Source organism: Crassostrea angulata, chromosome 4 (genome assembly GCF_025612915.1).
Source record: "Crassostrea angulata isolate pt1a10 chromosome 4, ASM2561291v2, whole genome shotgun sequence".
Classification (NCBI taxonomy): domain Eukaryota; kingdom Metazoa; phylum Mollusca; class Bivalvia; order Ostreida; family Ostreidae; genus Magallana; species Magallana angulata.
The window spans coordinates 46,594,000-46,621,896 of record NC_069114.1 but is presented as its reverse complement, the minus strand read 5'-3'; the positions used below and the strand labels follow the sequence as shown (position 1 = coordinate 46,621,896).

General features: G+C 34.5%; 4 protein-coding genes and 1 long non-coding RNA gene across 5 annotated transcripts; 4 read left to right on the top strand and 1 right to left on the bottom strand.

Annotated features, from left to right (window-relative positions):
- Window positions 1–594: 594 nt before the first annotated feature.
- Window positions 595–2,522, top strand: LOC128181878 (uncharacterized). Its single transcript, XM_052850433.1, has 3 exons — window positions 595–626; window positions 1,447–2,212; window positions 2,359–2,522. Exons 2-3 carry the CDS (start codon window positions 1,459–1,461, stop codon window positions 2,373–2,375), a joined length of 771 nt encoding a protein of 256 aa, XP_052706393.1. The 5' UTR covers window positions 595–626; window positions 1,447–1,458; the 3' UTR covers window positions 2,376–2,522.
- Window positions 2,523–8,351: 5,829 nt separating this feature from the next.
- Window positions 8,352–8,862, top strand: LOC128182303 (uncharacterized). Its single transcript, XM_052850885.1, has 2 exons — window positions 8,352–8,693; window positions 8,824–8,862. Exons 1-2 carry the CDS (start codon window positions 8,352–8,354, stop codon window positions 8,860–8,862), a joined length of 381 nt encoding a protein of 126 aa, XP_052706845.1.
- A 35-nt stretch (window positions 8,863–8,897) lies between these two features.
- On the top strand, window positions 8,898–9,324 carry LOC128181905 (uncharacterized). The gene is made up of 2 exons (XR_008243377.1): window positions 8,898–9,060; window positions 9,186–9,324. It is a non-coding gene; the product is annotated as an uncharacterized LOC128181905 (long non-coding RNA).
- Window positions 9,325–15,356: 6,032 nt separating this feature from the next.
- LOC128182302 (uncharacterized) lies at window positions 15,357–21,640 on the bottom strand. The gene is made up of 3 exons (XM_052850883.1): window positions 20,546–21,640; window positions 19,835–20,458; window positions 15,357–19,664 (listed from the first exon to the last, which is right to left on the bottom strand). The coding sequence occupies exons 1-3, from the start codon at window positions 21,638–21,640 to the stop codon at window positions 15,357–15,359; spliced, it is 6,027 nt and encodes a 2,008-aa protein (XP_052706843.1).
- A 3,974-nt stretch (window positions 21,641–25,614) lies between these two features.
- Window positions 25,615–26,145, top strand: LOC128182301 (shematrin-like protein 1). Its single transcript, XM_052850882.1, has one exon. The coding sequence runs from the start codon at window positions 25,615–25,617 to the stop codon at window positions 26,143–26,145; it is 531 nt and encodes a 176-aa protein (XP_052706842.1).
- The last annotated feature ends 1,752 nt before the right edge of the window (window positions 26,146–27,897 follow it).

The following is a 27,897-nucleotide window of genomic DNA, read 5'->3' as shown; positions in this document are numbered from 1 at the left end:
AATACTGATTATCTACCTTAGCACCTAAGTTATGGTTTCTAATTTCATAGATGTTTCATATGTCACATGTAATGGCAGTGAATGAAAAGAAATAATAAGATTGAAGACTCTTTTTTGATATCAAACGTTATGCTTATACAATATATATACGTAGCTACTAGAACACAGGCATGTACCTATATGTTCCAACAGAAACAGAAATTGATATATAATTATCAGGAAAAAAATATTTGCTTTTATTTTAAAGATAGATATATATCAATTTAATATTTTTGCTACATTTTTTAGCTCGTAATTGCATTTTAGTAAATAAAAGTTTTCATTAATCAAAATAAAACACTTCCTGTATTTTATGAATTTGCAAATTCTTTCAATCAAGTTGCGTTGTTGAAAACTGCGTATAATATCAACGAATCGTAATGAAATTAATTGATAAACTGAGGAGAAATTCAAAACAAAACACATGTTTTTGAATCATTAACATAAAAAACTGGGACTGTTTTCAGTCATGAACAATTGTACGAATACCACAGAAACATCGCATTTCAGTATAAATAAGACAAAATGTGCATTATTTGCTACAGAAACCAGAAGATCACCAACGAAGCGAAGCACAGCAACCAAAGGTTAGATAGAATTTTTTTTTGATATAATACAATCCTCTTTGATTTCAGAGGTATTTCGCTAAAATAAATCAGAAAAAATGAAACGCTTAATTTTTCCATAAAAAGGGATTATTTCAAAAGATACTCTTTGACAGCAAAAGCTATTTTTGTGATTTGTATTCTCTGTATACTCTTTAACGACATTAATTTGAATCTGATTCAGTTTATGTACTTTTAAAGTTTTACTTACAGTTTTTGAAAATCTTGCTAAAATATTAGTTATATAACCGCTTTTTAAGATATTCAATTTATAATGAAGGGACATTGAACAATTTTGATTTTTTGAAACCAGTTAAATATGTATTGCTAGATAAAAATGAAAGTGTAATGAACCAAATTCACACGACTGACAACATATAAGAAGCCGGTCATTTTGCACCTTAAAATATTTCAAAGAGTTATCTCCCCATGCTGAAAAAAAGAAAAAATTTTAATTTTGTCAAAATATCTGCGGTAAATGATTAGTTTTATTTCATAATTTAATTAAGAGAAAGTTTATGCATGTATTAACCAAAAGGGTTTTACAATTTTAAGTTACTTTTTATAATATCTTATTAAAACACGTTGCCCATAGACTTTAATGCAAAATTCAAGGTGTAATTAGTTGAACCATAATTAATATTTTGAAAATACCTTTGGTGGAGTATTTTTATTTGATAAGACCTTCAAAATGATTATCGGACCATTCATTCATTAGGTACAAAATATGGTCGTTATACATTGAATACCTTAAAAAATAATACAAAGTCCTTTTGCACCAATCTTTTTTTTACGTTTTTAGTTCCAGTTAACAATGTTGGGACTCATAATTCTTGGAATCACGTGTGGTCTTGCCACAGCAACTTATCCTAGCTATGGATATTCAAACCAACTTGGATATGGTTCTGGCTATCCTCGCTACGGTGGACTCGGTTCCTTGGGTGGTGGTTTAGGACTTGGCGGGCTTGGTTCCTTGGGAGGTTTGGGACTTAATAGTGGTCTTGGCTCCTTGGGAGGTTTAGGCACTGGACTCGGTTCCCTCGGTGGTTTTGGAAGTGGCGGCCTTGGCCTAAATGGGCCTGGCTCACTTGGAGGACTAGGTGGAGTGACCGGTTATACTCCAAGCTATGGTCTTGGAAACAGTATCGGATATCCGTCTTATGGTGGATTAGGAAACACTGGATACTCTCCCTACCCTACCTACAATACTGGATTTGGAGGTTTGGGTGGATTAGGAAGTTTGGGAGGATTGGGATCTAACCTTGGTGGATTAGGTGGACTGAATGGAGGGTTCGGAGGATTGGGTGGATTAACCGGAGGATTGGGTGGATTAAATGGAGGATTAGGTGGACTCAGTGGAGGATTAGGTGGACTCAATGGAGGATTAGGTGGACTTAATGGAGGGTTCGGAGGATTGGGTGGATTAACCGGGGGATTAGGTGGATTAACCGGAGGATTGGGTGGATTAAATGGAGGATTAGGTGGACTCAATGGAGGATTTGGTGGATTGGGTGGACTCAATGGAGGTCTTATCGGCGGAGGTTTAGGATATCCTACCGGTGGTTACAGTAAGTAGGAACGCTTCTATAAAAATATTATAATGCTTCTATTTTTGACACAGTTCATTGTTTATTCTTATTTACTTTTATATTCTTGAATTTTTATATCTTTAAACCTATTCATTAACCAATATTTTTTTTTCGTTTCATTTCAGAGAAGAAAGTGTATTAAAGAATGAATGTAAATGGAATTGGTTTCTGTCTAACAGGATAACAACATATGCAGAACATAATGTTTCATGATGATGTTTTTTTTATATTTATTATTGAATAAATGTTCATTTCATTGCAACTTAAACAAGCGCTTTTTTCTATTAGCACGAAAATGTTCTACGCTTACTCCGGGCAGATAAATATTGTTCCTTTTAATAAAAATGATTCCAACAGTGCTATGATTCACTTTCAAATAAATAGGTCAATGAACTACTTTTCATGTGTGTAAAAATATCTCACCCACAATAACTTGTTTCTGTGGTAAGATTTCACCCTGAAGTATAAGTATTTCTCAAGGTGTCTAACTACAAACTACGTGAAGTTCACCCTTTTGTAAACTGTTATTATTGAGTACCTGCTATTACTAGTGCCTGTGAATAATCCTTGAAAATGGCACACCCTTACAAGGTTGTCCTTACTTTGAAATCATTGCAAATAATAAGACGTTTTGAAGAGTTGAAAACAGTGAAAAATTGGTTGTTTTACTAAGTATTTGAAATCTTTTTAAATCATCAGCATACACGTAACTTGAAACCTAAATTTTTTCCGCATTTCCTTTAATAATAATGATAATAATGTTTAAAATCTACCTTTCTTCGTGCAATAATACAAAAAGCTGTATAATACGAGCGCTAAATCACTTAAGTACATAACCGTATTTTAGAATTTAATATGATGTCAAAATTCCGAAGGTTGATGTACTATTCAGAGATGTTCAGCTGTTCAGTGTAATTTTTTTCTGCATTCACGCCAGTTATCTGAACTTAGACACGACATTTTATCAATACAAGATATCTTAAAAAAGATTAAAAAGTTTGCAATTTGTTCCATATGATTTATGTCTAAAAATTGAATATTAAATTATGATTTGGTACATTTTTAAATTAGTTTGATCATGCCTCTTCAACTTCCCACAAAACATTTATCATCTACACATAAATCTGTATGCAATTAGAACCTTTAAACTGTAAAAATAGAGATATTAGTCCGTAAAATATTGCACTACCCTTTATTTGCATATATTATGAAGTTTAATCAAACAAGGAGTGTTAAATCCGTCAATATACATTTATCTAAAAAGAAATAACTGCAGTTTAAAATACAAGTTCATATTCTTTTTTTTAATGCAAGAGCAGGTAATTTTATACTGTAACAATCCCCCCCCCCCAAAAAAAAAACACACAAAAAAAACGGCGATACACAACAGAACACTTAACATTATGATGGAATCATTATTTTTCAATTTCTCAAATCAAGGGCATCTATATACATGTATAAAACCAAATAAAAAAACCAAAACAAAACCAACAAGCAAACACAACAAAGACAAGGTACTATGCCTTGTTTAAACGCTATACTTGGTTAACGAAAAGCCACATAGTAAATTCTTTTACAGTTTTGAAAAGTGTAATAATTGTACTTCGAATTTATACACTTTATATTTGCACCTTCCACTACATTTGAGTTGAATGATTTTTTTGAAACCAATATTTGAAGAATAACCGATGAAGCTGTAATGAAAAGAAAAGGTTAATTGAATAACAAAGGAGAAAACTGCGTTTTTTAAAGATAAGGTATGCAAAATCAACTTAGAATAATTGATTGATAAAATATTCACTGATCACTGATATTTTTTTACTTTCTGATTAAAGAGGATTATCATACGCAGCATTTGTAAGTTTGAACATTATAGAATTAGTATTTATTGTGAAAGGGTTTTTTCTTAATTTTTATCTTTCTGAAGCAATTATAAAAAAAACGAACAAAAAGCATATAAAAATGTGAACCGTGTAAATGTTGAGACAAGTCTTTAATAAACAATACTAAACAAGGGCATTTCAATTTAATTTTTTAATGATACGAGGTTTCCATAAATTAATGTCATTTTGGAGTTAACAATGATTATTTTTACATCAAAACTGTACAGGTAATGAGATTTGTCATTTAGGTAGGATTTAATGCCTCCAAAGTAATGGAACAACTTTCGATAAAGAAATCTGCGTACCTTATTAACTAAAGGAATTTTGTGAAATAATTTGTATGACATTGTATGTCCAGGTAAAATCCTTAAATTTACATTAAAGATAAAACTATCAGAATATTTCTTTTCAATATTTTATGTGCATAAAGAAATTATTTTCAAGAGATTGCTTTATAGCCATAGTTGCTAAAACATTACGGCCGCGATATTTTGAACCCCTTCTGATTTTCATTTGTTATTGCAAAGGGAGTTCAAATAATATAGCCGTGAAATATTGACCCATCCCATGACAAATATCACGGCTTTCGAACATTACATAATTAGATGTACTTTTAATTATAAAGAAACTAACGTGCTGGACTAACAAGCAACAAAATAATAGATGGATAGAAATACGGATATAAAACATTACTACATAATCTTTAATAGCTTTGGAACAATTAGAATTTAAGATATGAAAAAAAACAAAACAAAATGAATACAAAAAAGACTTCTCGGGCTTTTCCGAAAAGAATTTTGAGGTACAGATGGAAAGCCACAAATAAATTTTGCTATGAATTTGGAAATAGAATTGACGTCATCAAACTATGCATCAGTAATCGAAATAATTCTTTGTGCTGGAATATTAATCTTTTGCACGTTTAAAGATAAAGTTCTTTATCAAAGTTATTTAAAAAACAATTAACTCTGGTATTTCAGAAAAAAGATTTGATAAATACTGGTTCTCTCGCAAGATTGGATAGTTTGCACTGATTCCAAAAGTTACAGATGTAGAAGGGACGTTTTTATAATAACAGAGAACCATACTTTTTTGGGTCACCTGAGTCACTCAGCCGATCACAAAAACTAAATGCATGGCTATGATGTCCACCAAGTCTTCTACCTAAATTGTGAAATTCATGGTCTTTGAGACAGGGGTTCAGGCCATTGTGAGGGGTCAATATGGCCACATAGTGAAAATGTATTGCTGTAATAATATTTTCTTCAGAAACTGTTCTATCACAGTCGTTGGGGGTAAAGTCATGACTCGGTATTATGCTCTTAATAACATAATGTTAAATTGTAAAATTCACTGTCCAGGCAATGGGGCGGAATTCAAGCTTTTTATTAACGGAGGTGTCTGATAAATAAAGCCATTTTTGAATATGTATTTTGACTAAAAGTAATTGCTGTGTGTCATCCATTAACAATTTTACTTCATCTTGAAAACCACTTGGTATATGTCTACTAGGCAATATTGAATTATTGTTCTGTTTTAATATCCTGTCCATTGTATTCTTGTAGAAATACCCTGTATTCATTTTCTGTGCATTATTAATGAAATTCTAAATACTATAAATAAGAATGACTATCAAAGCATGCAGGTCTCTTATTACCAAAAGTTTACAATATTTGCCTCCACAAGCTAAGGTATAGATAATCCGAGATTCCGCCGACTCTTGACCCCCTCCCCGTCATTTTCATAGTACTTGAAAATAATCGATGAATTCGATGCAATGTATTCAGAAGTATTGTTTTTCAAGGAAACGTTATATATCAAATTTAAATATTTTTTGAAGTCGTATGTATTCCTACGCAAGAGTTCAGTAAACCTGATTTCGCGCCGTTTCTACAGCGATAGCGTTTGGAATTAAGGGCAGACTATCCAATCTAAAAAATAGAACCAATAAATATTAACTGCGTAGACTAAACATGCTTGGATACACTTTTCCAGAAAGATTTCGATTAATGACACATAATGCATCGTAGAGTTTGATGGTGTTAATTCCATCTTTAAATATTACACAACATTACTTATTTATACGAGATTTTCTCTGTATAGCTCGACATTCTTGTCGCGATTCGAAAAAAAATGTGCGTATTCAAATACAGCTAAGAGATTTCTTGCCATGCGAAATTATATATCGTTGACTTTAAAATAAGTAATAAGATCAACTCTCGTCAGTACTTTAGTACTTTGATTAAGTGTGAAGGAACCAGCTCATTGAACCCCGCCGTTGGAATATGTACGACTATTTTAATTATTTGTACCATATAAATTTGACTACTTCCAGGGAAACAATGTTTCTGATTACATTACATAATGTTTACCATTTATTTTCAACATGCTTATAGCGGAATGGTTTATTATTCCTGATCTGTGCTTTTGTGCCAGAGTAAGGGCAAGGAAGAGTTGATTAAGGTTGTCTGATTCTAAACAATGCACGATAATTTTTATTATGTCATATGCATTGACAATAAGTGTAAAAACATAAATTTATTACATTGTGTAAATACAATTTAATATATGTCTAGAAACTTACAGCTAGAAACGGAACTTGTACCTTTGGATGGTGCTTTATACTGTAAATGCTAGCTATTAAGGTTGATAATGATCCCAACATAGTTAATGATAACCTGTCATCTTATGTTTTGACTTTACTTCTATTTTACATTCTTGATTGTATCCAATAGTTAATGCAGTGGTATTTGTATAAAATTAGCAACATGTTTTTAGTATGGTCAGCTATCGGTTTCTGTTTTTTTACCATTAAAATAAAAACTTCCCGTTTGGTTATTTCAGTTTATGACTTTGCAAATTGTAATTGAATAGGATTACAATCAAGTTGCATTGTTTAAAAAATGTCTATGAATTATCATTTTATTAATTGATAAACAAGAGAAATTAAATAGAAAACACATGTTTTTGAGTCATAAACATAAAAACTGGGACTGTTTTCAGTCATCAATGATTGTCAAAATACCACAGAAACACAGCGCTTTAGTATAAATAAGGGACCAAGTAAATTTTCGCCACAGAAATCGGTTCACCAACTCAACGAAGCACCATAACCAAAGGTAAGATAGAAAGGATTGTTTGATATAACTGTGTTTTTTTTTTAACTTCAAGTGCATTTCGGTAAAGAAATCACAAAAAATGAATTGCCGAATTCTCAATTAGGAAGGAATATTTCATTAAAAACTCTTTGCGACAAAACCGGTCTTTATGTTTTGTATACAAGGTATACTCTTTAACTAAATAGATTTAAATCTAATTTAGTTCATGTTTCTTTAAAGTTTTCTTAAAGAGACAGTACAGCTGAAAACACGTGTGATAACTTCAGATTTACCTATTGTTTCGTTAGGAAATAAGAAATAACGTTGATTGTAACAGTTGAAATAGAAAAAAATCTCTTTCAAGTACCTATTTAATGTAATTATTAGCTTCCAGAAATTTAAGAGTCGTACAAACCGGAATAATTCTATATCGTTTATTTGTACCACGTGGAATTTGATTGACAGTAATTGACACGTGCCCGACTTCGATCATCAAGGTAAAAAGGACTCTCTAAACAGAACACATTATCACTTTCTCGATAATCTATTAACGGTTTACCAATTTCGGTTCATTTTAAAATGAACAGACATAAATGTGTCAAAAACCCCTACTTACAAAAAAGAATTTAGGTTGCAGTCAACTCCTAAGCACGCAAAATACATGCTTACAAAGTAATAATTGTGGTTATTTAAAAAACTTTAAAAAATAATTACCTGGGAGAAGTAGAAAAGACATGTTTTGTTAACAAACATGTACAGGAGAATCTTTGCGAGCCCTGCATGTGTTTTGTTTACAGTAAATATGCATGCGTAATAGTAAAGAAGGCTGACCCCTAACAATTTGCAATGTAAATATGTGAGGTTATAAGTAATTATTAATTTTAATGAAATAATTAGATTTATTTCATGGAGAACTTTGTAATTTTTGAAAGTTTATACATTCATGAGTAGCACAAAAATACCGAACTTGATCGGAAAACTTTTTCAAGTCGGATTTTTGATAAGATGCGCCGTGCTGTCTCTTTAAGAAACCATTTATTTTAAAATCTTGCTTTCATTAGGTTAAGTATTTTTAAAAATATTACAAAGTTTTTCTAAATCAAATTAATTTTTTGACGTTTTAGTTCCAGTTAAACAATGTTGGGACTAATAATTCTTGGAATCACCTGTGGCCTTGCCACAGCAACGTATCCTAGCTATGGATATTCTTCCCAACTTGGATATGGTTCTGGCTATCCTCTCTACAGTGGACTCGGTTCCTTGGGTGGTGGTTTAGGAATTGGCAACGGCCTTGGTTCCATTGGAGGTTTGGGACTTAACAGTGGTCTGAGCAGCGGTCTTGGCTCATTCGGAGGTTTAGGCACTGGACTCGGTTCCCTAGGCGGTTTTGGACTTGGCAGTGGACTCGGTTCCTTAGGTGGTTTAGGAAGTGGCGGTTTTGGACTAAATGGGCTGGGCTCACTTGGAGGACTAGGTGGAGTGACCGGTTATACTCCAAGCTATGGTCTTGGAAACAGTATCGGATATCCGTCTTATGGTGGATTAGGATACACTGGCTACTATCCCTACCCTACTTACAATACTGGATTTGGAGGTTTGGGTGGATTAGGAAGTTTGGGAGGATTGGGGTCTAACCTTGGTGGATTAGGTGGACTGAATGGAGGGTTCGGTGGATTGGGATTGGGTGGATTAACCGGAGGATTAGGAGGATTAACCGGAGGATTGGGTGGATTAACCGGAGGATTCGGTGGATTAAATGGAGGATTAGGTGGAGGATTTGGTGGATTGGGTGGACTCAATGGAGGTCTTATCGGCGGAGGTTTAGGATATCCTACCGGTGGTTATAGTAAGTAGGAATGCTTCTATAAAAATAATAAAATGCTTCTATTTTTGACACAGTTCATTGTTTATTTTTATATACTTTTTATATCTTTAAACCCATTTATAAAAGTTTTTTTTGTTTCGTTTCAGAGAAGAAAGTTTATTAAAGAATGAACGGAAATGGAATTTGCTTCTGTCTAACAGGATAACAACATATGCAGACCATAATGTTTCATGATGATGTTTTTATATTTTTGAATAAATGTTCATTTCACTGCAACTTAAACAAGGTTTTTTTTATTCGCATGCAAATATCTTACCCTGACGGGGGCACATAAATTTTGTTCTTTTTAACGAGTGTTATACCAATTGAACACTGGAGCCCTTTTTTTGTAGTGCTATGATCACTTTCAAATAAATAGGTCAATGACTTACTTTTCATGTTTGTTAACATATGTCTTTACTCAAGTTATTTAACCCCGAAGTACCTGGAATTCACCCGTTCATGAACTGTTATTATTGATTGCCTGTTATTACTAGTGCCTGTGAATACCGGTAATCCCTGAAAATGGCACAACATTACCAAGGTTGTCTTTATTTTGAAATTATTACAAATGAGAAAACGATTTGAAGAGTGGAAAACGGTGAAAAATGGATTGTTTTACAAAGTATTTAGAAAATTATTTAAACATCAAAATACACTTAACTGAAAATCTAAATTTATTCCAAATTGTTCTTACAGCTACATTTTTTTCATTCGATAATACAAAAAGCTGTATAATACGAGCGCTCAATCACTAACACTACTTATCTGTATTTTAGTATTAAATCTTATGAGGTCAATACTCCAAAAGCTGATGTACTACTAAAAGTGGTTCATTGTAATTTATTATAATCATTATTATTTTGCTTTCACGCCAATTTTCTGAACTTAAAAACGAAATTATATCAATATAAGATATCATTAAAAAAAAAATATGAAAAAATAAAATTTGTTCAAGATGATTGTTTTTTTTTTTAAATTGAAAGTTTAATAAGGATTTGGTATATTTTTGTAATAAATTTTAGTCTTGCGTCTTCAGCTAAATACAAAACATTTATCATCTACAGTACACGTATTTCTGTATGCGATTAAAACCTTTAAACTGCCAAAAAAGAGATATTAATTAGTATAAGAACTAGATAGATTGCACGATCAGTATACTGGTCCCTGCTGATAAGGCAAGTAACAACATTGTCTTTGTTTGTAAGGCACATTATATTAATTGCATTTTCAAAGAACTAGGTTTCGATTCTACACATGGTAATCCTCCTTTTACCCCATAGCAGCCTTTTCAAGCAGGAAATACTTCAAAATCATAAATCGGTTATGGATATCTTTAATATCCCCAATAAACATAATGAATTTCATTTACCTTATTTGTACTGGATTCAGAAGCTTCACAAAAGTCCTTACAAACAGAGATATATAGTAGGTTCCAGTATATGTTCTACCAAACCTCTCTCTTTACTCCTTACGAAATTTCTTACAGTAGTGAAGGAGAAACTTGAAGAGTACTGTACAACAATTTACTCCAGAAGTGGTGTGAATCAGATATGGATACTAAAATACCTCTAAAGAATTATTAGAAACTTTGAGATCACAAAACCTTACCAAAATCATTAGCATCAAAACGTACGATTTTCAACGCTTTATACAACCATTTCACATGACAAATTAAAATCTAGGCTTTTTGATATCATCGACAGCTGTTTCTTCAATAAAAATGGAAGTAAAAATACTTATCTTATCAATGGAAATATAAAAAAAAATAATTTTGTTAAGAACCTTTCTTATTGCACACACAAGTACTCTGAAGTTGACATTAAAAAGATGCTTTCAGAGTGTCTGATAGACAACATCTATGTAGTTTTTGGAAAGCAAGTCTTCCAACAATCTGTTGAAATTCCCATGGGTACCAATTGTGCCCCATTGTTAGCAGACCTATTTTTGTTTACTTATGAAGCAGAATTAATTTAAAAACTTGTTCGTGAAAAAAAATAATAAATCACTCGCTGTGGCATTCAAGTCAACATTCAGGTATATCGACGACGTATTATCTTTTAACAATTGTTATTTCCATTCTTACTTCGAATCGATATATCCCGTGAACTTGAAATAAAAGATACCACAGAGTCTGTGTCATCTGTTACATATTTGGATAGTTTACTGCAAATGGACATTGATGGTAACCTAACACCAAAACTTTATGATGAACGCGATGAATTCAATTTTTCTGTAATCATCTTTCCTTAATTATGTAGCAAAATACTTTCGTCACTTAATTGTTTGCGGACTTTCCCGTTTTGTTTTCCGATTACGACAAAGAGCAACGGTGGGTGTGACCGGTCAGCAGAGGATGCTTACTCCTCCTAGGCACCGGGGGCTCGTAACATAAAAGGTACTTGAGTCTAAGACAGTGCTTAAGCAGGACTTATATACATTCTTAGACTTAAGTCCGTAAGTAGAAGAGTGTTAAGATAGGATAATTTACCTAAAAAGGCGGTCGGTAGAGTTGACTTAAGTATGTCCTAAGTGTTGTTTTCACACATTTCAATGTGTAATTGTTAATTATTTCAGTTCAGCATTTTATTACAAAGTAGTATTAACACAGAATCAACATCTTAATATTCACCAATATAAATTTTTTTATTTGATTGATATAAGCATGAATGATCTTTAACATTTTCTAGATACCGGTAGTATGCAAGTAGGCTCCTGAATAGGTTGTAAAAACGTAATGGTCAGTTTACAATAAGAAACTTTGTTTTCTCTTGGACTGAGGTGTCACACTTTCATTGGTTTAGACATAGCACGTGATTGCCTCATATATCTCTATATTTGTTCGGTGAGAAATAATATGAGGCAATATGGCCGTCATTGGCCGACGCTTCCCTTACTCATTTCGACGTTTCATAGTATTTAATACATAAACCGCATGCTGTAAGTTCTAAAAGTATTTGGAGTAGTTGCCCCTTGCAATTCTTTAAAATTAGAGTAGTTGCTCTTAGAATATTGACGTCACATTGTTTTGTATGGAGCAGAACAAAATGGCAGCGTCGAAAATTGCTCAAATATCTGCAGAGGAAAGGGAGAAAACTTTTAAAATTGAATAGCAACAAACATTGTAAGTGAACATAGGTGAAGCAAAGATTTTTAAAGAGTATTTGAAAGGTGAGATTGAAAATTTGAAGAGTTTAAATGAGTTAAATTGGACGAGGTGTTAGGCATTTTGTACATGGCTTTGCGTAGATCATCGCTATTTGTGAATAAATATGTCGCTTGATGGTCCTCGGGAAAACAAAATATATTGAGTTGATTAATCTCATAGACGGCTCGTCTTCGCCTCGCCATCTATGAGATTGATCAACCCAGTACATTTCCGTAGTGAGTCAGTAACTAACCTAATAAGTAATAGTATATATAAAGTCGCGAAAAAAAACCTTTTGAAGACAGTAAAACCCTCAGTGATTTTAAAGAAGACAATTGCCTCATTTCAATATATCATTTTAATGAAGAAAATATACCCAGGGTATTTAAATTGCCTTATTGGTGAGATAAGATGTAGAGCGAAAGATGAAAAGAAATCCACTATATAATTATATCAAGGTCTAACGGCATCGCGATATCACGCCTCAGGCAGTCTTCGATCCTGAATGACTAAAATAGTGAATATTCGTCAAAACAAAGAAGGAACAACAATAGACTGAATATTTTGCCCGAGATCCATCACTTTGTGCTTTTTAAAAATTTTAGGTACATATGTATGTATACTTATGCCACCTTAAATGTTATGTCTGTACATTTACCCCATTAAATATTAAAGATGTCATGCTCATGTATCTATAGAAATATGATTTTATTATCAATACATTCAAATTCGACAAAAGAAATGAAAAACACTTTTTTTTACTTTTTAAATGCACATTACTTAGATAAGACATTGCTAAGTTTGCTTTATGTTACAGTATAAGACATACTTAAATAGAACTTATGTAGGTCCTAGAATTCCGCCTAAGTCCTACTTCTGACCATACTTAAGTCAATATCTTAGCATGCTTTATGTTAAGAGCCCCTGATCCTACCTCTATCTTTTTAGAGGTCCGTATGGCTCTGTTTTGAATTTGTATTTTGTTTTATGGATTTTTGAGATGGTTGACGGTTTGTTATTGTCATTTTTTCATTGCAGTACTTTGCTGCATGCATTATCAAGTTTTATCACACAAGGAGCGTAAAATGTTGCTATACATTTAATGTACATACATGTATTTTAGATTATATTACTTTCCTTACTCATGTAGCAATATATCTTTATCACCTGCATTTGGTGCTTTTGTCTCTCAGTTAATTTTATACACAAGAGCATGACAGTTAACAATGTTGGAACTCATAATTCTTGGAATCAACTGTGGTCTTGCCACAGCAACTTATCCTAGCTATGGATATTCTCTCCAACTTGGATATGGTTCTGGCTATCCTCTCTACAGTACCTACAATACTGGATTTGGAGGTTTGGGTGGATTCGGAAATTTGGGAGGATTAGGGTCTAACCTAGGTGAATTAGATGGATTAAATGGAGGACTTGATGGTTTGGGTGGACTGAATGGAGGTCTTATCAGTGGAAGCATCGTTGGAGGTTATCATAGTGAGTAGAAACATTCCCATGGGACTTTTAGTAAGAGAAAATTTACTACATGTACTTATGAAAGAGATAACATTGTATTTGTTTCATCTGGTTTTCATTATATTGAGATTTGATATCTTTTTACACTTTATGATTAAATCATTTCACGTTTCCATTCAATACAGAGAAGAAAGTAAACAAAAGAATAAATGGACTGTTTTTGGTTTCTGTCCAGCCGGAGAACGACTATGCGAACATAACATTGTATGTTGATGTTTTTATATATATTTCTTTATATGAATAAACGTATATTTCACTGCAATTTATAAAACTGTTGGTTGTTTAATATTCCTACGTATATATCGTTAGGATTACATTACTCAGTGACCCAAAAATATCAATCACTACAAATGATTACCAACAATTGTTCACTGTGGCCCTTCTAAAGTAGTGCTATTAATTTCTTTCAAATATCTCTAAATCCAATGACATCTCTTTAACGCTAATTTCATGTGAATGTTTGTAGAAAAATCCCACAGGTATTTGTCTCTGTAATAAAAACTTCACCGTATTTTATGACGAGAGGACAAGGTATCTGACTATGCAGTTCCTGAAGGACCTCATTTCCGAAATTATAATTTCATAAACAATTGAAAAATTTGTCAAAATGGTGCACCCGTTCCAAAGTTTTTATGATTTGGAAATTGTTATAAACGAGAAAATAGTTTTGAGAGCGGAAAAAAGTTTAATAATAATAACTTTCCTGTTTATAATTTTCAATGAATATATTGAACATTTATTTACTCAATTTTATTTCATTGCATATCATTTTGAAATGATAAAAAATTGTTATTAAAATCAAAACGGGTTATTAAACTATTATTTAAAAATTGTAATTTTTTTTATCGAATTCTTATGGTACAGTTAATGCTTTATCAGCCAAAAGTGAGTACATTTTAATTTGTTACAAAATTTAGGAGTACTTTAATCAATCAACGGCAATTGCCAAAATGTTTATGAATTCGAATTTTCATAATATGAGTTATGAAACTCAATTTAAATTTCATAGTTAGAGAAATAATGTACCCATTTCATAAAAACCTAGAGCGCATGGAAAAAATAACCAAAAATGTCACAAATACAAGTTCATGATAATTTTTAATGCAAACTATGTGTTAAGGCAGAGATGTGCGGTTATGGATCGACCCTCTCGTAGATAAAACAAGGTTGACTTGGTTTTGACTGATGAAGTTTAATGTAGAACAAAAATACGGGTATTCCCGCCGCAGAGTCACAAACAGTATCAAACTTCACCGTGAAACTGTAAACAATTACACAGAATTCAATATACTTGTATTGAAAATTAATATTGGAATAAGCAAATGATCTTTACACAAAATATAAATGTATTTACCTCCTTGTGCCTTATTTTCGTAATATATGAGGGTTTTCCTGACTTTGCTGCACCATGTGCTTACCGCCAAATAAACAGAATAATGTAACAAGATATAAAATTACCTCACTTGACAAAAGTGTTCTACCTATGGTAGCCTGTACGGGCGTAACATGGCTCCCCAAATTAGTGAATAACTAATTTTAACATATATACAATCTCACAACTAATAAAATGTCCATAAAGAAACACTCAAATAGGTTCCTAATATGGCTCCTCGGTGGGGTCTTCCCCGGTCTCGTTCTCCAACAACAAGACTAACTTGTGAATAGGTCTTTCAAGTGCTGAAAGCTGACCGTTCCTCTTGCCTTTCTTGTCCAGATTGCTGTCTCCGATAGCTAATCTAACACTACGGACCAACCCATCCTCGCTTGCATATGTATCTATGACACGACCAAGATGCCACTGATTCCGGGGCAAGTTATCATCCTTCACTATAACGACATCTCCAATTTGGATATTCCTTCTTGTTGACGACCACTTTGTACGCGTCTGAAGAATCTGAACATATTCCTTTCTCCAACGTGTCCAGAATTCATTGGCTAAGTATTGTATGCGGCGCCATCTCCTACGGCAATACAAATCTGGCGTCTGGAACTCACCAGGTGGTGGTAAGACAACCTTAGACTTCATGGTCAGAAGGTGGTTAGGTGTGATTGGTTCAGGGGCAAACGGATCATGCAAGTTCGAGATGGTAAGTGGATGACTGTTGACAATAGCCATAGCTTCGCAGAAAAGGGTTCTAAGACCCTCATCATCCAACTGAGATCCAAAGTCCTGCAAAAGAGAAGAAAGCACATTGCGAACTGTCCTGATCTGCCTTTCCCAAACTCCGCCCATATGACTCGCTGACGGAATGTTCATTTTAAAACTGATATAATCACATCCTTCTGCTGTTAGAAACTGCTTCAGGCGACTGTCGTCTAGTTCTTCTAGAGATTCTCTGAGTTCTCTCTCAGTCCCGACAAAGTTAGTACCTCTATCTGATCTCAATTGTTTTACTGGTCCACGTATCGACAGAAATCTGCGCAGAGCATTGATAAATGAACTGGTGTCGAGAGAGTTTGCGGTCTCTAGATGCACCCCTCTTGAAGACATACATGTGAACAAAACTCCATATCTCTTCAATTCTTTTCTCCCTTCTTTGATGTAGAATGGTCCGAAGAAGTCTACCCCACTGTACGTAAAGGGTGCCTCTGCTGCAAGTCTGTCAGCAGGTAGGTCGCTCATTTTCTGATCCAGTGTTTGACTGCGACGTTTACGACATTTCACGCATCTTGAAATGAGACTGTACACAGCAGAACTGCAGCCAATAATCCAATAACCATTTGATCTAATCTCATTGGTTGTGATACTTCGTCCTTGGTGTCTGCTGCGTTCATGAAAGTGTCTGATGATAAGCCTTGTAACATGCGACTTCCTTGGTAAAATGATTGGGTGCTTAACATAAGACGTAAATTCTCCCTTCTGCAAACGACCTCCAACTCGTAAAACATCATTATTATCCAGAAATGGATCGAGTCGGTAAAGGGAGGATGTTTTTCGAACAGACTTCTTTCTGTTAACATCTTCACATCCCTTGGTGTTGTTCAGAATTTTCAATTCTTCACTAAAAGCCTCTTTCTGGACTAATCTCACAATGGCCAATTCTGCTTCCTCTAATAAAGCTACAGGCAATCCTTGCTCCTTTGAAGGCACTGCATCTGTTGCCTTCTGACAAGGAATCTTTCTAAGCAACGTCTTGAACTTAAGACAGTTTGCTATGAGTCTCTTGGCACGATTCCAATCAGAACAACGTTCTAAATAGTCAATTAGTGACGTATATTCAGTAGGTTCCACCTTCGTCTCAAACACCTGGCAACGCTTAACCTCAGGATCGTCCTCTGATATACTTGGCTTGCTAACAGGTTGACCAGAAAATGGTAAACTGGACTCCCATAGAAAATTGGGTCCTCTGAACCATTCCTTCCTGTTTCGTAACTCAGCAGCTGTAATTCCACGTGATGCTATGTCTGCTGGGTTCTCTGCTGAACTGATGTAGTTCCACTGACAGGGTTCCGTGCGGTCACGAATCTGTTGAAGTCTGTTGGCGACAAAAACGTGAAAACGCCGAGAATCATTAGCAATGTATCCAAGGACAACAGTACTATCTGTCCAGAACCATTCAACGACATTGCTAATTTCGAGCTCTTCTAGAAGTTGGGAGCTGACTTTAACAGAAACGAGAGCAGCAGTAAGTTCCAAACGAGGTACAGTAACTTGCTTCAGTGGCGTGACTCTGGATTTGGCCATAACTAAAGAGCAATGTACTTGTTGCTTGTCATCTATAAGGCGAAGATATGAGCACTGGCCATAACCAATAGTGCTTGCATCTGATAAATGGTGTAGTTCGGCCACTACGACATCTCCAAAGTTCTCAGGTTTCAGACATCTCTTGATTTCCAAGGAACCAAGCTTCTCGAGATCATCCCTCCAACATCTCCATCTGGGTCGCAAGTTCTCTGGTAGAGGACTATCCCAATCTGTTTGGTTTCTACACATTTCCTGCAAGATTTGTTTCCCAACTAGGACAAAAGGCGCAATGAATCCAAGTGGATCGTATACGGAACTTAACGTCGAAAGAACACCTCGTCTAGTAAGGGGACGGTCCTTCGGGGTAATCTTGAACTGGAATGCATCTGTCTGAATACACCACTGGATACCTAGAGTTCTCTCAATGGGAAGTTTGTCCTGATGTATGTCAATACCTGCTAGTCCCTTTGCCCTATCGTCAGCTGAAATGCTCTCCAAAACTTCCTTCGAGTTTGAGAGGAATTTGTGTAATCTCAAACCACTTCCACAGCATAACTCTTTGCTTCTCTCTATAAGGCTTATGGCTTCCTCTGGAGTAGCGACCGACTTCAGTCCGTCATCAACATAGAAGTCTCGTTTGATAAAGTTCGCAACATCAGATCCAAACTGAAGTTCTCCATCAGTAGCAGCTTGTCTCAGGCCAAAGTTGGCGCATCCTGGGGAGGACACTGCCCCAAACAGGTGTACCGTCATCCGGTAAGTAGTAGGATCCTTACTGAAATTGCCGTCATCCCACCACAGGAATCGTAGATAATTTCTGTGCTCCACATTCACCTTGAACTGGTGAAACATCTGCTCAATATCGCAAACAAAGGCAACAGGCTCTTTGCGGAAACGACACAAAACTCCAACAAGCATATTCATCATATCAGGTCCTTGTAGCAGATGGTCATTTAATGACTGGCCCATATACTTCGCACTGCAATCAAAGACTACACGCAACTTTCCTGGTTTTTGCGGATGATACACACCATGGTGTGGAATGTACCATGCTTGTCCACTATCAACGTTGATTTCCTTTTCCGGTACTCTTTCTGCGAAACCCTTCAAAATCAATTCTCTCATGAAGGAAATGTAATGCTCGCAATACTGTGCATCCTTTGCAAATCGGTTCCGCAAATGTTGCAGTCGCTGTAATGCCATGTCTCTATTATTGCTCAGGTATGGCATAGCTTCTCGGAAAGGTAATGGCATTTCATAATGCCCATCCAGCTTATGAATCCCCTTTTCCATGGCATCCAGAAATTTTCTGTCTTCATAGGAAATGTGTTTAGAACTATTTGAGTTCTCGCTAAAGTCCACTTCAAGCATCCTAACTACCTCTTCAGGGTTGATTACTTCCTTTATCTTGTTCCTTAAGGAAAATACAACATGGTCTGGTCTTGAAACTTCAGATCTGCAAAGTTCTGTAGGCACATCGCACGCAACAATACGATGACTAATTCCTATGGGGTCCTCATCCCATTCCGTTGAACAGTCATTCTCTACTATGCCTATTACACTCCACCCCAAGTCAGTGCGTTGACCATAAGGTCCGTCTACGGATGGAACGATAACATCTCTAGGCGTCAAAGCCTTCACGCAGTTGTAGCCAATAAGTAATCCAACCTCGCAATCAGCAAGAGGTAGAAGTTCATCTGCAATAACCTCCAAGTGAGGCCATCTTCTTGCAATTTCCGGTGTCGGAATATGAGATCTGTTGGCAGGCATGATCTCTCTTGTGTACGTTTCCGGTAATGGTATCCTATGTTCACTGTTGAAACCACGCACAAGAAGTCCTCCAATCTTACAACTATCTACAGCTTTATTCTCTGCATACATGGTAGAAAGCATGAGCTTCACAGGTTTTCCTTCAAGTCCAAGGGCCTTTGAAGTCTTGTCTAGAATAAAGGTGGTATCCGACTGTATGTCGAGTAGTGCATAAACTAACCTCTCTCTATCTGGGTTCTCTTTATGTGAAACATACACTGGAAGTATCATGGTACTTTTACTAGATGCTCCAGAGTGATTCATGAGTGTTGTTCCTGATGGACTCTCCTTTGACACTACTGTCTTAATATCCTCCACCATCTGGTGCTGTCCTCGTTGATATACGTCCCCATGTAAGGATGACGGGTGGAACTTGGAACAAGTTCTGCACTTTTTCTCTGACGACACTTCCTTGATAAATGACCCGCATGTAAACATCCAAAACAAAGACCTTTCTGTTTCGCATACTGTTTTCTTCCTTCCAAACTCTTCGTTAAGAACTGTTTACAGTCATCTAGTTCATGATTTCCTTCACACAAAACACAATTTCTTCTTCTGTCACTCCTATTTGCAACATTCACATTTGCAACCTGATCCTCATCAACATCTGTCAGGAAAGACCGTTTTCCATAGTCAGCTGTACCTCGCTGTCGTGCCTTGAAATCAGGTCGTGGTTTACTCGGCTCTGTATGGGCGAGTTCAGACTTCTTCACAGACTCTATCGAGGTTATAGGATCTGTTGCAATCTTAGCTTCTTTAACTATGAAGTCCATGAAGTTCTTAAACGGAGGAAATTCCATCCTCTCTTCTTTGTATTGAGTGGCAATTCTACCCCATCTTGTTACTAGCCAGTCTGGTAGTTTGCTTAGTAATCGTCTGTTTTCTCTCTCGTCGTTGAGGATGTTTAAGCTCCCAATGCTCTGCATAGCTGTGTAGCACTGTTTGAGAAAGTCGCCGAATCTCTGCAGCCCAACACCATCTCTTGGTCCTACCTTCGGCCATTTCTCCAGTTTGTCTCGGAATGCATTGGCAACAACAAACGCATTACCATATCTTTGTTCTAATAGTCCTTTCGCCTCCTCATATGCATCATCTGTCGACAGTAGAAAATAGTTTTCTACAACGTCTTTAACTGATCCACCCAGATACTTCTTTAAGTAATGAATCCTTTCTGATGCTGGAATCTGACGTTGTTCTATGAGTGTCTGAAATGATGCCTTTCAGCTAGGGTACTTCAAAGGATCTCCTAGGAAAATTGTAGGTTCGGGAGGAGGTAAACGACCTAGACTAACTTGCTTCGCTAGTGAAGTAGCCAGATCTAATAAGCCTTGCTCCGTTGGTCTAAGACCACTACTAGGCGGTGTAGGATTACTAAGTGACTGCAAGTCTACGTTGCTTAGCGGAACTCTTGATGCATTACTGGTGGCAACATTTTCCTGCTGTGTTTGTGGAGAAGTGAACGTAGGCAGCATGAGGTTCCTATGCAGAATTGGAGGCGCTTGAGACACTGGTTTTATCTTGGCCTTATCCTCTTCTGGCCTGACCTGAGTATCAATAAATCTTTTAACATGCTCCTTGGAGTCAAGCTCCGGGACGGAATGTTTAAAGTCACTGTATAAGAATGGTCCAGTATCCTCCAAAGTCTCAAGTGCTTCTAACTTAGCCTGGGCTATATCAAGCTCCTTCTGGACTCTGATCCTTTCAAGGTCTGCTTTGTGTTTTGCCTCCGTGTCAATATACTTCAGTTTTGTCTTCAGGGCCGCTGCCTCTATGACTGTATCTATCGACTCTCTAGAACCCCGGGACGTATTGGAATGCCTCGATGACCTTGATGTACGACTGTTGTGTGATCTACCCGAAGCCCTGGAAACCGAGTCACACTCTAGTTCTCTTAAACAGTTTGAGATGTCTCTCATTAATGTATGATTATCTCCAGAAGTAATCTCTAATCTTCCCTGATACTGATCTAATAAGTCTCTGTACTTCACATCTTCTTCATTGGTAAGTGTTTGTTTCAGCCTATCATAAATTTCACTTAGAGTAGTCATAATGTTCATAAGAATGTCTCTTTCTCGTCTAATGTGCTTGGTATCACTCGAATCCGAGATAAGAATTTCAATAGAAGAGGCACACTTCCGCCATCTTGAAACATGAAGCTTAAAGTCTGAGCATATCTTATCGACTTGCCAATCTAAACCTTTCGGGGTCATCTTGCGATCACGCGGCCTTAATGTGTAGGTCTGGTTTGCTTGTTCAGAGTCCTTAGCAGCTCCTTCAGAGGTTTCTTCAGTATTTTCTTTGTCGTGATCGTTCACGTTCGCTTCGTTCCTTGATTCGGGAGAAATAAATGAAATTGCATCTGTATAAGACGTCCCGTCGTCCGACATATTTGTAACACAGAGAGTAATAAAGTTTAACCAGTTATTTGCACATTCAAACACAAAATGTTATGTTAAAAATTGTCACCGTATAACGCAAACGTGCCGCCATACAATTTTAAACCAGTCAATATCATCAATATAAATCGCAATGTTATCACTATAAATCGCAAATATTTCGTTCACAGTTACACATCATCAAAGAAACATCACATGTCGCAGTTACGTTCAATCACAGCATCGGTAATGGCGTCTTCAGGCTTCCATAGGTCACACTCACCGTTTTACGATTCCTCGGAAGGAGTTTCACTGTTACGGCAGAGATGTGCGGTTATGGATCGACCCTCTCGTAGATAAAACAAGGTTGACTTGGTTTTGACTGATGAAGTTTAATGTAGAACAAAAATACGGGTATTCCCGCCGCAGAGTCACAAACAGTATCAAACTTCACCGTGAAACTGTAAACAATTACACAGAATTCAATATACTTGTATTGAAAATTAATATTGGAATAAGCAAATGATCTTTACACAAAATAGAAATGTATTTACCTCCTTGTGCCTTATTTTCGTAATATATGAGGGTTTTCCTGACTTTGCTGCACCATGTGCTTACCGCCAAATAAACAGAATAATGTAACAAGATATAAAATTACCTCACTTGACAAAAGAGTTCTACCTATGGTAGCCTGTACGGGCGTAACACTATGTAAACATATACTTAAATAATTAACGCTATGATATGACACAGTTCTGAATGCAAACAATGGTTATAGCGAAAGAGTTACACTTGTACAAAGATAACAATCAATTATTTTTGCTTATGTTGAGACCATTTAGATAGAGAAAATTGAAAATGCATCACAAATAAAATATTTTGATAGAAACAAATACAAGATAAACAGATCAATAGCGACCAGAATATCTTTACCACAGAATTACATCGGAAAAGTATGAAGAATTTTTATGAGCTTTGTTCTATACTTTTTCACAAATCTGTTGACTTCTATAAACTAAAAAAAAATCACTGCAGAAAAAAGTGTAAGTACCAAGCACGTACCATCATTTTTTAAAGGGGGGGGGGGGGGGGCAAGCACATCCAAAAAATCTTGACAAGCCAAAACAAGGACTTTTTAAATTGCCCCTCGCGCTCCCCCTCCCCCCAAAAAACCAAATACTTCAATTGGTTTTTTTTAAATCAATGTTTGAAAAATAATTAATGAAAGTTGAAGCTGAAAAGTCTTGGGATTGAAATATATGCAATAGTTGATTGATTTAATATTCACTATTTATTTTTAGCATACCAAGACGAAAGCGGTAGAAGCGTATACTACTACTACTACTTGGTTAAACTTTCTGAAGAAGGTCTTATTTCTAAGTTATTACCAGTCCTGTCTTCAACAAACATGCATGAATGTTGCATATGGGCATACAAAAGGACATACTTGAATGCTGAGTCTGGACCATGAGTGTCAGATGCTTGGCAGGATAAAGTTTTTAAAGCTAATCAAAGTTTTTATAGTAAGTGCTCTTTGATGGCCATATCTAAATTATTACTGGTCGAAACTTTACCAAAGGTTTCTAGAGTAGGATTGGAAAGAAATGGTCCTCACTAATTCAAACTTGCAATGTTGATTAAATACCTAGCGAAATATACAGAAAGTGGTTTGAGTTACCAGATACTAAAGTAGATTAAATATTTCAGAACAACTCAGGAACGGCTGATCAAACTTGCCTGGTTAATAAATTCAAAAATATTTTATTGATACATAACTTAATCTTAATATATCTAGATGCTGTAATTTTCAAACTTTCATGGTTCAAACAGTTTTTTAAAACTTAAAACAAACTTAAGATGCAATTGCCATTTCTCCATTGTCAAGTATGATAAAAGTTTGGTCCTACATCAATCAAACGTTCTTGATGAATGTGATTGTTCATATACGATATATCATATGATTTTTATTCCTATCATATTGCAAATAAAGAATAGTAATAGTAAGAATAGTAATATCTTGTATCGCATAGAATAATACGGAATCGTATCATATGTAACAGTATCGTATCATATAAAACAATATTATATCATTTTATACAATTTCACATCATATTATACAAATATCGTATCATATATTTTTAAAACGTATCATTTGAAAATTATATACCATACGCTTTATTCGTAATAGCGTATAGTTATTGTATCATATCCCAATACATTCTATTGTATCAATTTATACAATATTCTGTGATATGATACAAAGAGAAAAATACAAAATATGCATTGCTTTTCATATTAGCCTGATATTAGAATATCAGGCCGAGGGCTGGAGAGTTGATATTGGTCGATATTGGGTAAATTTGAATGAAATGCATATTTTGCCATTTATTGTTGTTTTCATAATATATTTAAATCAATAGTTACCTTTGAAATGAAAGAAAAACTAATTTAGCTTAAATTTGGTTTTTCCACTTGGAAACCGGCGTATTTTTGACAGATGTATTGAAGTTTAATCTATATTTAAATGTTATAACGTCATATTTCAAACTGCAGTTTAGCACTAAAAACGAGAAAAGTCCCGAGTTACTCCAAATCGAAAGTGCAACTTATGGTGTTCCGGAATAACTTACTGTTATTATAATTTACTATGACAAATAAATTTATATCTGTATTTACCTTTTTTATAGATGTGATAACTTTGTATGTATTGAACTAATTTAATTTTTAAGAAAAAGAGTTAACAATACCCCCCCTCCCCCCAATGTTTAATTGTCAGAATGAGAAAAAGACGTTTCATTGTTCAGACTTGACAACAAGCTGTAAACATACGTCCTTTTTGTTGTACCATCCGCATACATGATTAAATCCATCATCAATTAAATCATCATATTACTTCATTTATCATCGTCTCATCTTTTGAATCGATATATAAACCAACGCAAAGCTGAATTAAATATGCTCCATTTGTAATCTTCAAAGCAGGTAAATCAAAATTTTCACATTTTAAAACTTTAAGAAAAGAAAGTTAAGAAAGTTCTCTAAATTTTGTATTCATGATTAAACTTCTTAATTATAATGATTAACAATAGAAATTTTGCTTACAAAAAGGATAAGATAAGAATGCATAAATAATTTTCCGAAGTTTAAAGCAATATGAGCTGCAATTTTCATGTTGAAAATTTTTTGAAAGAAAGTGTCATTTTGTACTAAAATGACAAAAAATATCATGGTTTTAAAATTTCTGTCAGCTCTGTTTTTGTGGGGAAAAGCCATTAAGAAGCCTTAATTGGAGAAAAATTGAATCATTGTCGTCCTGTACAAAACATTGATCTGCTATATATTCCTTATAAGAGAAATCTTTCTCCTGACAAAAATTAATGATTTTTTAAAATCTTATTTATCATAAAAGTTTAAGTTACAGGCAGATTTATCATACTAGCAGGTTTTTGCAGGAAAATAAAATTTAAAAAAATACAGCTCATATTGCTTTAAACTCAACAATTATTTGTAAACAAGAGGTACTTAACACTTGATAATAATACACTTAGACAAAAATCAATACTATTTATTGTTGGTATATTTGTGGTTAAAGTTTACTTTATATCATCATTTCATTCTTTATAGAAATTTAAATTGAAATAAACAAATGGCAATGTTTTTAATTTCTTTGAACTTCTAAATTCAGGTTAAGTATTGGTACACGGATTATTTCCCCTTTTTCTTTTCCTAGAGGTGTACTATAAAATATTTCAAAAGATTAGATGAGGCAATCACCTTTATAAATTTTAAATTTAACCCTTAAAATATATACATCTATTAAGTGTAAGAAACAAAACTTTATCATAGTAAAATTTTAATTAAAAAACGACAAGCAATTTTATTATCGATCGAAAGTACAGGATAGCTCTTTATATTTTTACATTTGTATGGAGGAAGACGTGGTTTCTAGTGAAATATATTTTATTTTACAATTATTTAGGAACAGAATGATTTCCGTTTTACTCTTTGCAACCCTCCTCGGATTGGCTTGTGCAACCTATCCAACTTACACCACAGGTGGATCATATCTTCCTTATACAGCAGGTGGAAGCCAGGGTCTAGGATTCCAAACGTCCCCTTATTCCACCGGTGGTATAAGAAACTTTGGATTACAAACCTATTTTCCAAGCACGTACAACACATTTGGCAATGGATACTACCCATCATCATCCTTTCTATTCAACACTGTTTCCTATCCAACTGTGGTCAGCGATTATCTGTACTTCCCCGGTGGAAACCCATGGGAACCTGGTAGGAATTTTATTGATCTGAGAGTGAACCCCTATCCCTGGTACTTGGGATATTATGGAGGACTTGGAACTGGATTTGGAAGCACCACTTTCCCAGGGACATATGGAACATTTGGAAGTTCTTTGGGCTATCCCACCGGATCTCTCACCACTGGATACCCTGGATATGGATCCGGAGGATATTTTCCCATCGGAAATATAGGAGGACATTTTCATAGAAGTAAGTAACCCGGTACTTAACTGATGACCTTATCATGCAATTAAATATGTAAAATATTTTTATGATATATATATATATATATATATATATATATATATATATATATATATATATATATATATATATATATATATATATATATCTCACAATGCTTTATCTTTATACATTTTTCCTGTGATCTTTAATTATTTGATCTATTTTATATCTTTCAGAGAAGATATACTGAAGATGATGACTGCAAGAGAATTTGTTATATTTTTCTACGATATTTAGAATAAATTAGTAGTTAAGCATCTGTTTTGCATCAATTGATAATCATAAAATGTCTATTTGATTATTAAAGTAAATACAAAGAACAAATTGAATCATGGAAAATCACTAAAACACTAAAACAAATATTTATACTGTAAAAAGTCATTTGAAACACACGACAAGAAATTAAAAATATGTAATTTGATAAGAATGAATAACCATAACGATGATTGAGCTAGAGAAACAATGTTGAATTTTTTGAAATGTTGGTATTTGTTGTAAGATAAATTGAAAATAATAATCTAATGGTGTACCTGAAGCCATTGCGTTTTTAATAATGGACTGTCACTGAAAAACATTTACTTTAGTAACTATAACTACGATAAATGATTTACCTACAGGTGTGTAAAATAACTCTTCGTGTAAAAAATCGAAACATGTACAGAAGTGCAATATTAAACTTTCCGGATTCGTAATTTTGCGTACTTAAGGTTTGCGTTGATATTTAAATCTGAACACTACTTTTATAAGTATAAACCGCTTGTTTCTCTTTCTTGCTGGAACCCCATCAAACCCCATAGAAGCCTATGACTTTTTTTTACATTTAAAGTACTACGCTGTATCAATCCTATTAAAATCAAACTTGTAAAAACCGTTCCTCTACAATACGATTTAAAAATCTAACAACATCCCATAAGGGGTATAAGATCTAACAACATTCTGTACGGTTTCACCTCAAAGCGAAAATTTTCTGTTAGCCTATTAAATCACTGCTGCCGAAATCTTGAATGACATTGGTGCTTAAAAGTGCGATATACCTGTGTTGATGCTTGGTTTGTGTTTTTGTTGTAAAGATTGCCAGGTTAATCTCAAAACAAATAGCCGACCGGAAAGATTTCATACACAATATGGCAGGAAAAAATTATCTTGCATAAACTTCACGTCCAAATATCAAAACAGTAAGACATAGAGCTATCAAACTATTTTAAGACGCACTGAATGTTCATTCATTTTTTAAAAGCAAAGTTTTTAAAATCAAAGTCTATATATTTTTTTGGTATTTTGATTTTAATACAATTATGAAAACAGTTTTGTTAAGTTTTGATGGTCATATGAGATGATAATCAACATTTTCAAAAATGGAGAAAGTATTCTGTTTACAAATTATCATACTCACGAAAGCAGCAACTTTCTCCACTAGGATGTGTCAGAGTTTTTGTAGCTTTTTTTGTTAGATATATCGCTCTGCGCCTATACATTATTTTTCTTTTCCTTTATCAAAAAATCTATATGATTCTTTCTAAGCACGTTTGCAGGTCGAAGTGATTTGGGAATTAAATTCCTTTTCTCAACAATCTACATCATTATCTAGTTTCTTCTTGTCTTTTTTTTCTTTGCCTTACATTTTGTCAAAAAGAACGTTTTTGTTTGTCTGATCTTGATTTTTAAAGGGAGGTACTAGAATCTTTGTTTTGATTTTGATGTTTGGTAAAACTGTCGATTCTTTT

Excerpts from the sequence above, each read along its gene's own strand:
- LOC128182302 (XM_052850883.1), bottom strand. The coding sequence starts at position 21,640 with ATGTCGGACGACGGGACGTCTTATACAGATGCAATTTCATTTATTTCT. Across the intron at positions 20,459-20,545 it reads CTACTTCACTAGCGAAGCAA|ACACTCATAGAACAACGTCA; the intron begins GTTAGTCTAGGT and ends GCATCATTTCAG. Across the intron at positions 19,665-19,834 it reads ATGAGGATCAGGTTGCAAAT|GAAGTGTCGTCAGAGAAAAA; the intron begins GTGAATGTTGCA and ends TCATTTATCAAG.
- LOC128181878 (XM_052850433.1), top strand. The coding sequence starts at position 1,459 with ATGTTGGGACTCATAATTCTTGGAATCACGTGTGGTCTTGCCACAGCA.
- LOC128182303 (XM_052850885.1), top strand. The coding sequence starts at position 8,352 with ATGTTGGGACTAATAATTCTTGGAATCACCTGTGGCCTTGCCACAGCA. Across the intron at positions 8,694-8,823 it reads CACTTGGAGGACTAGGTGGA|GAAGTTTGGGAGGATTGGGG; the intron begins GTGACCGGTTAT and ends TGGGTGGATTAG.
- LOC128182301 (XM_052850882.1), top strand. The coding sequence starts at position 25,615 with ATGATTTCCGTTTTACTCTTTGCAACCCTCCTCGGATTGGCTTGTGCA.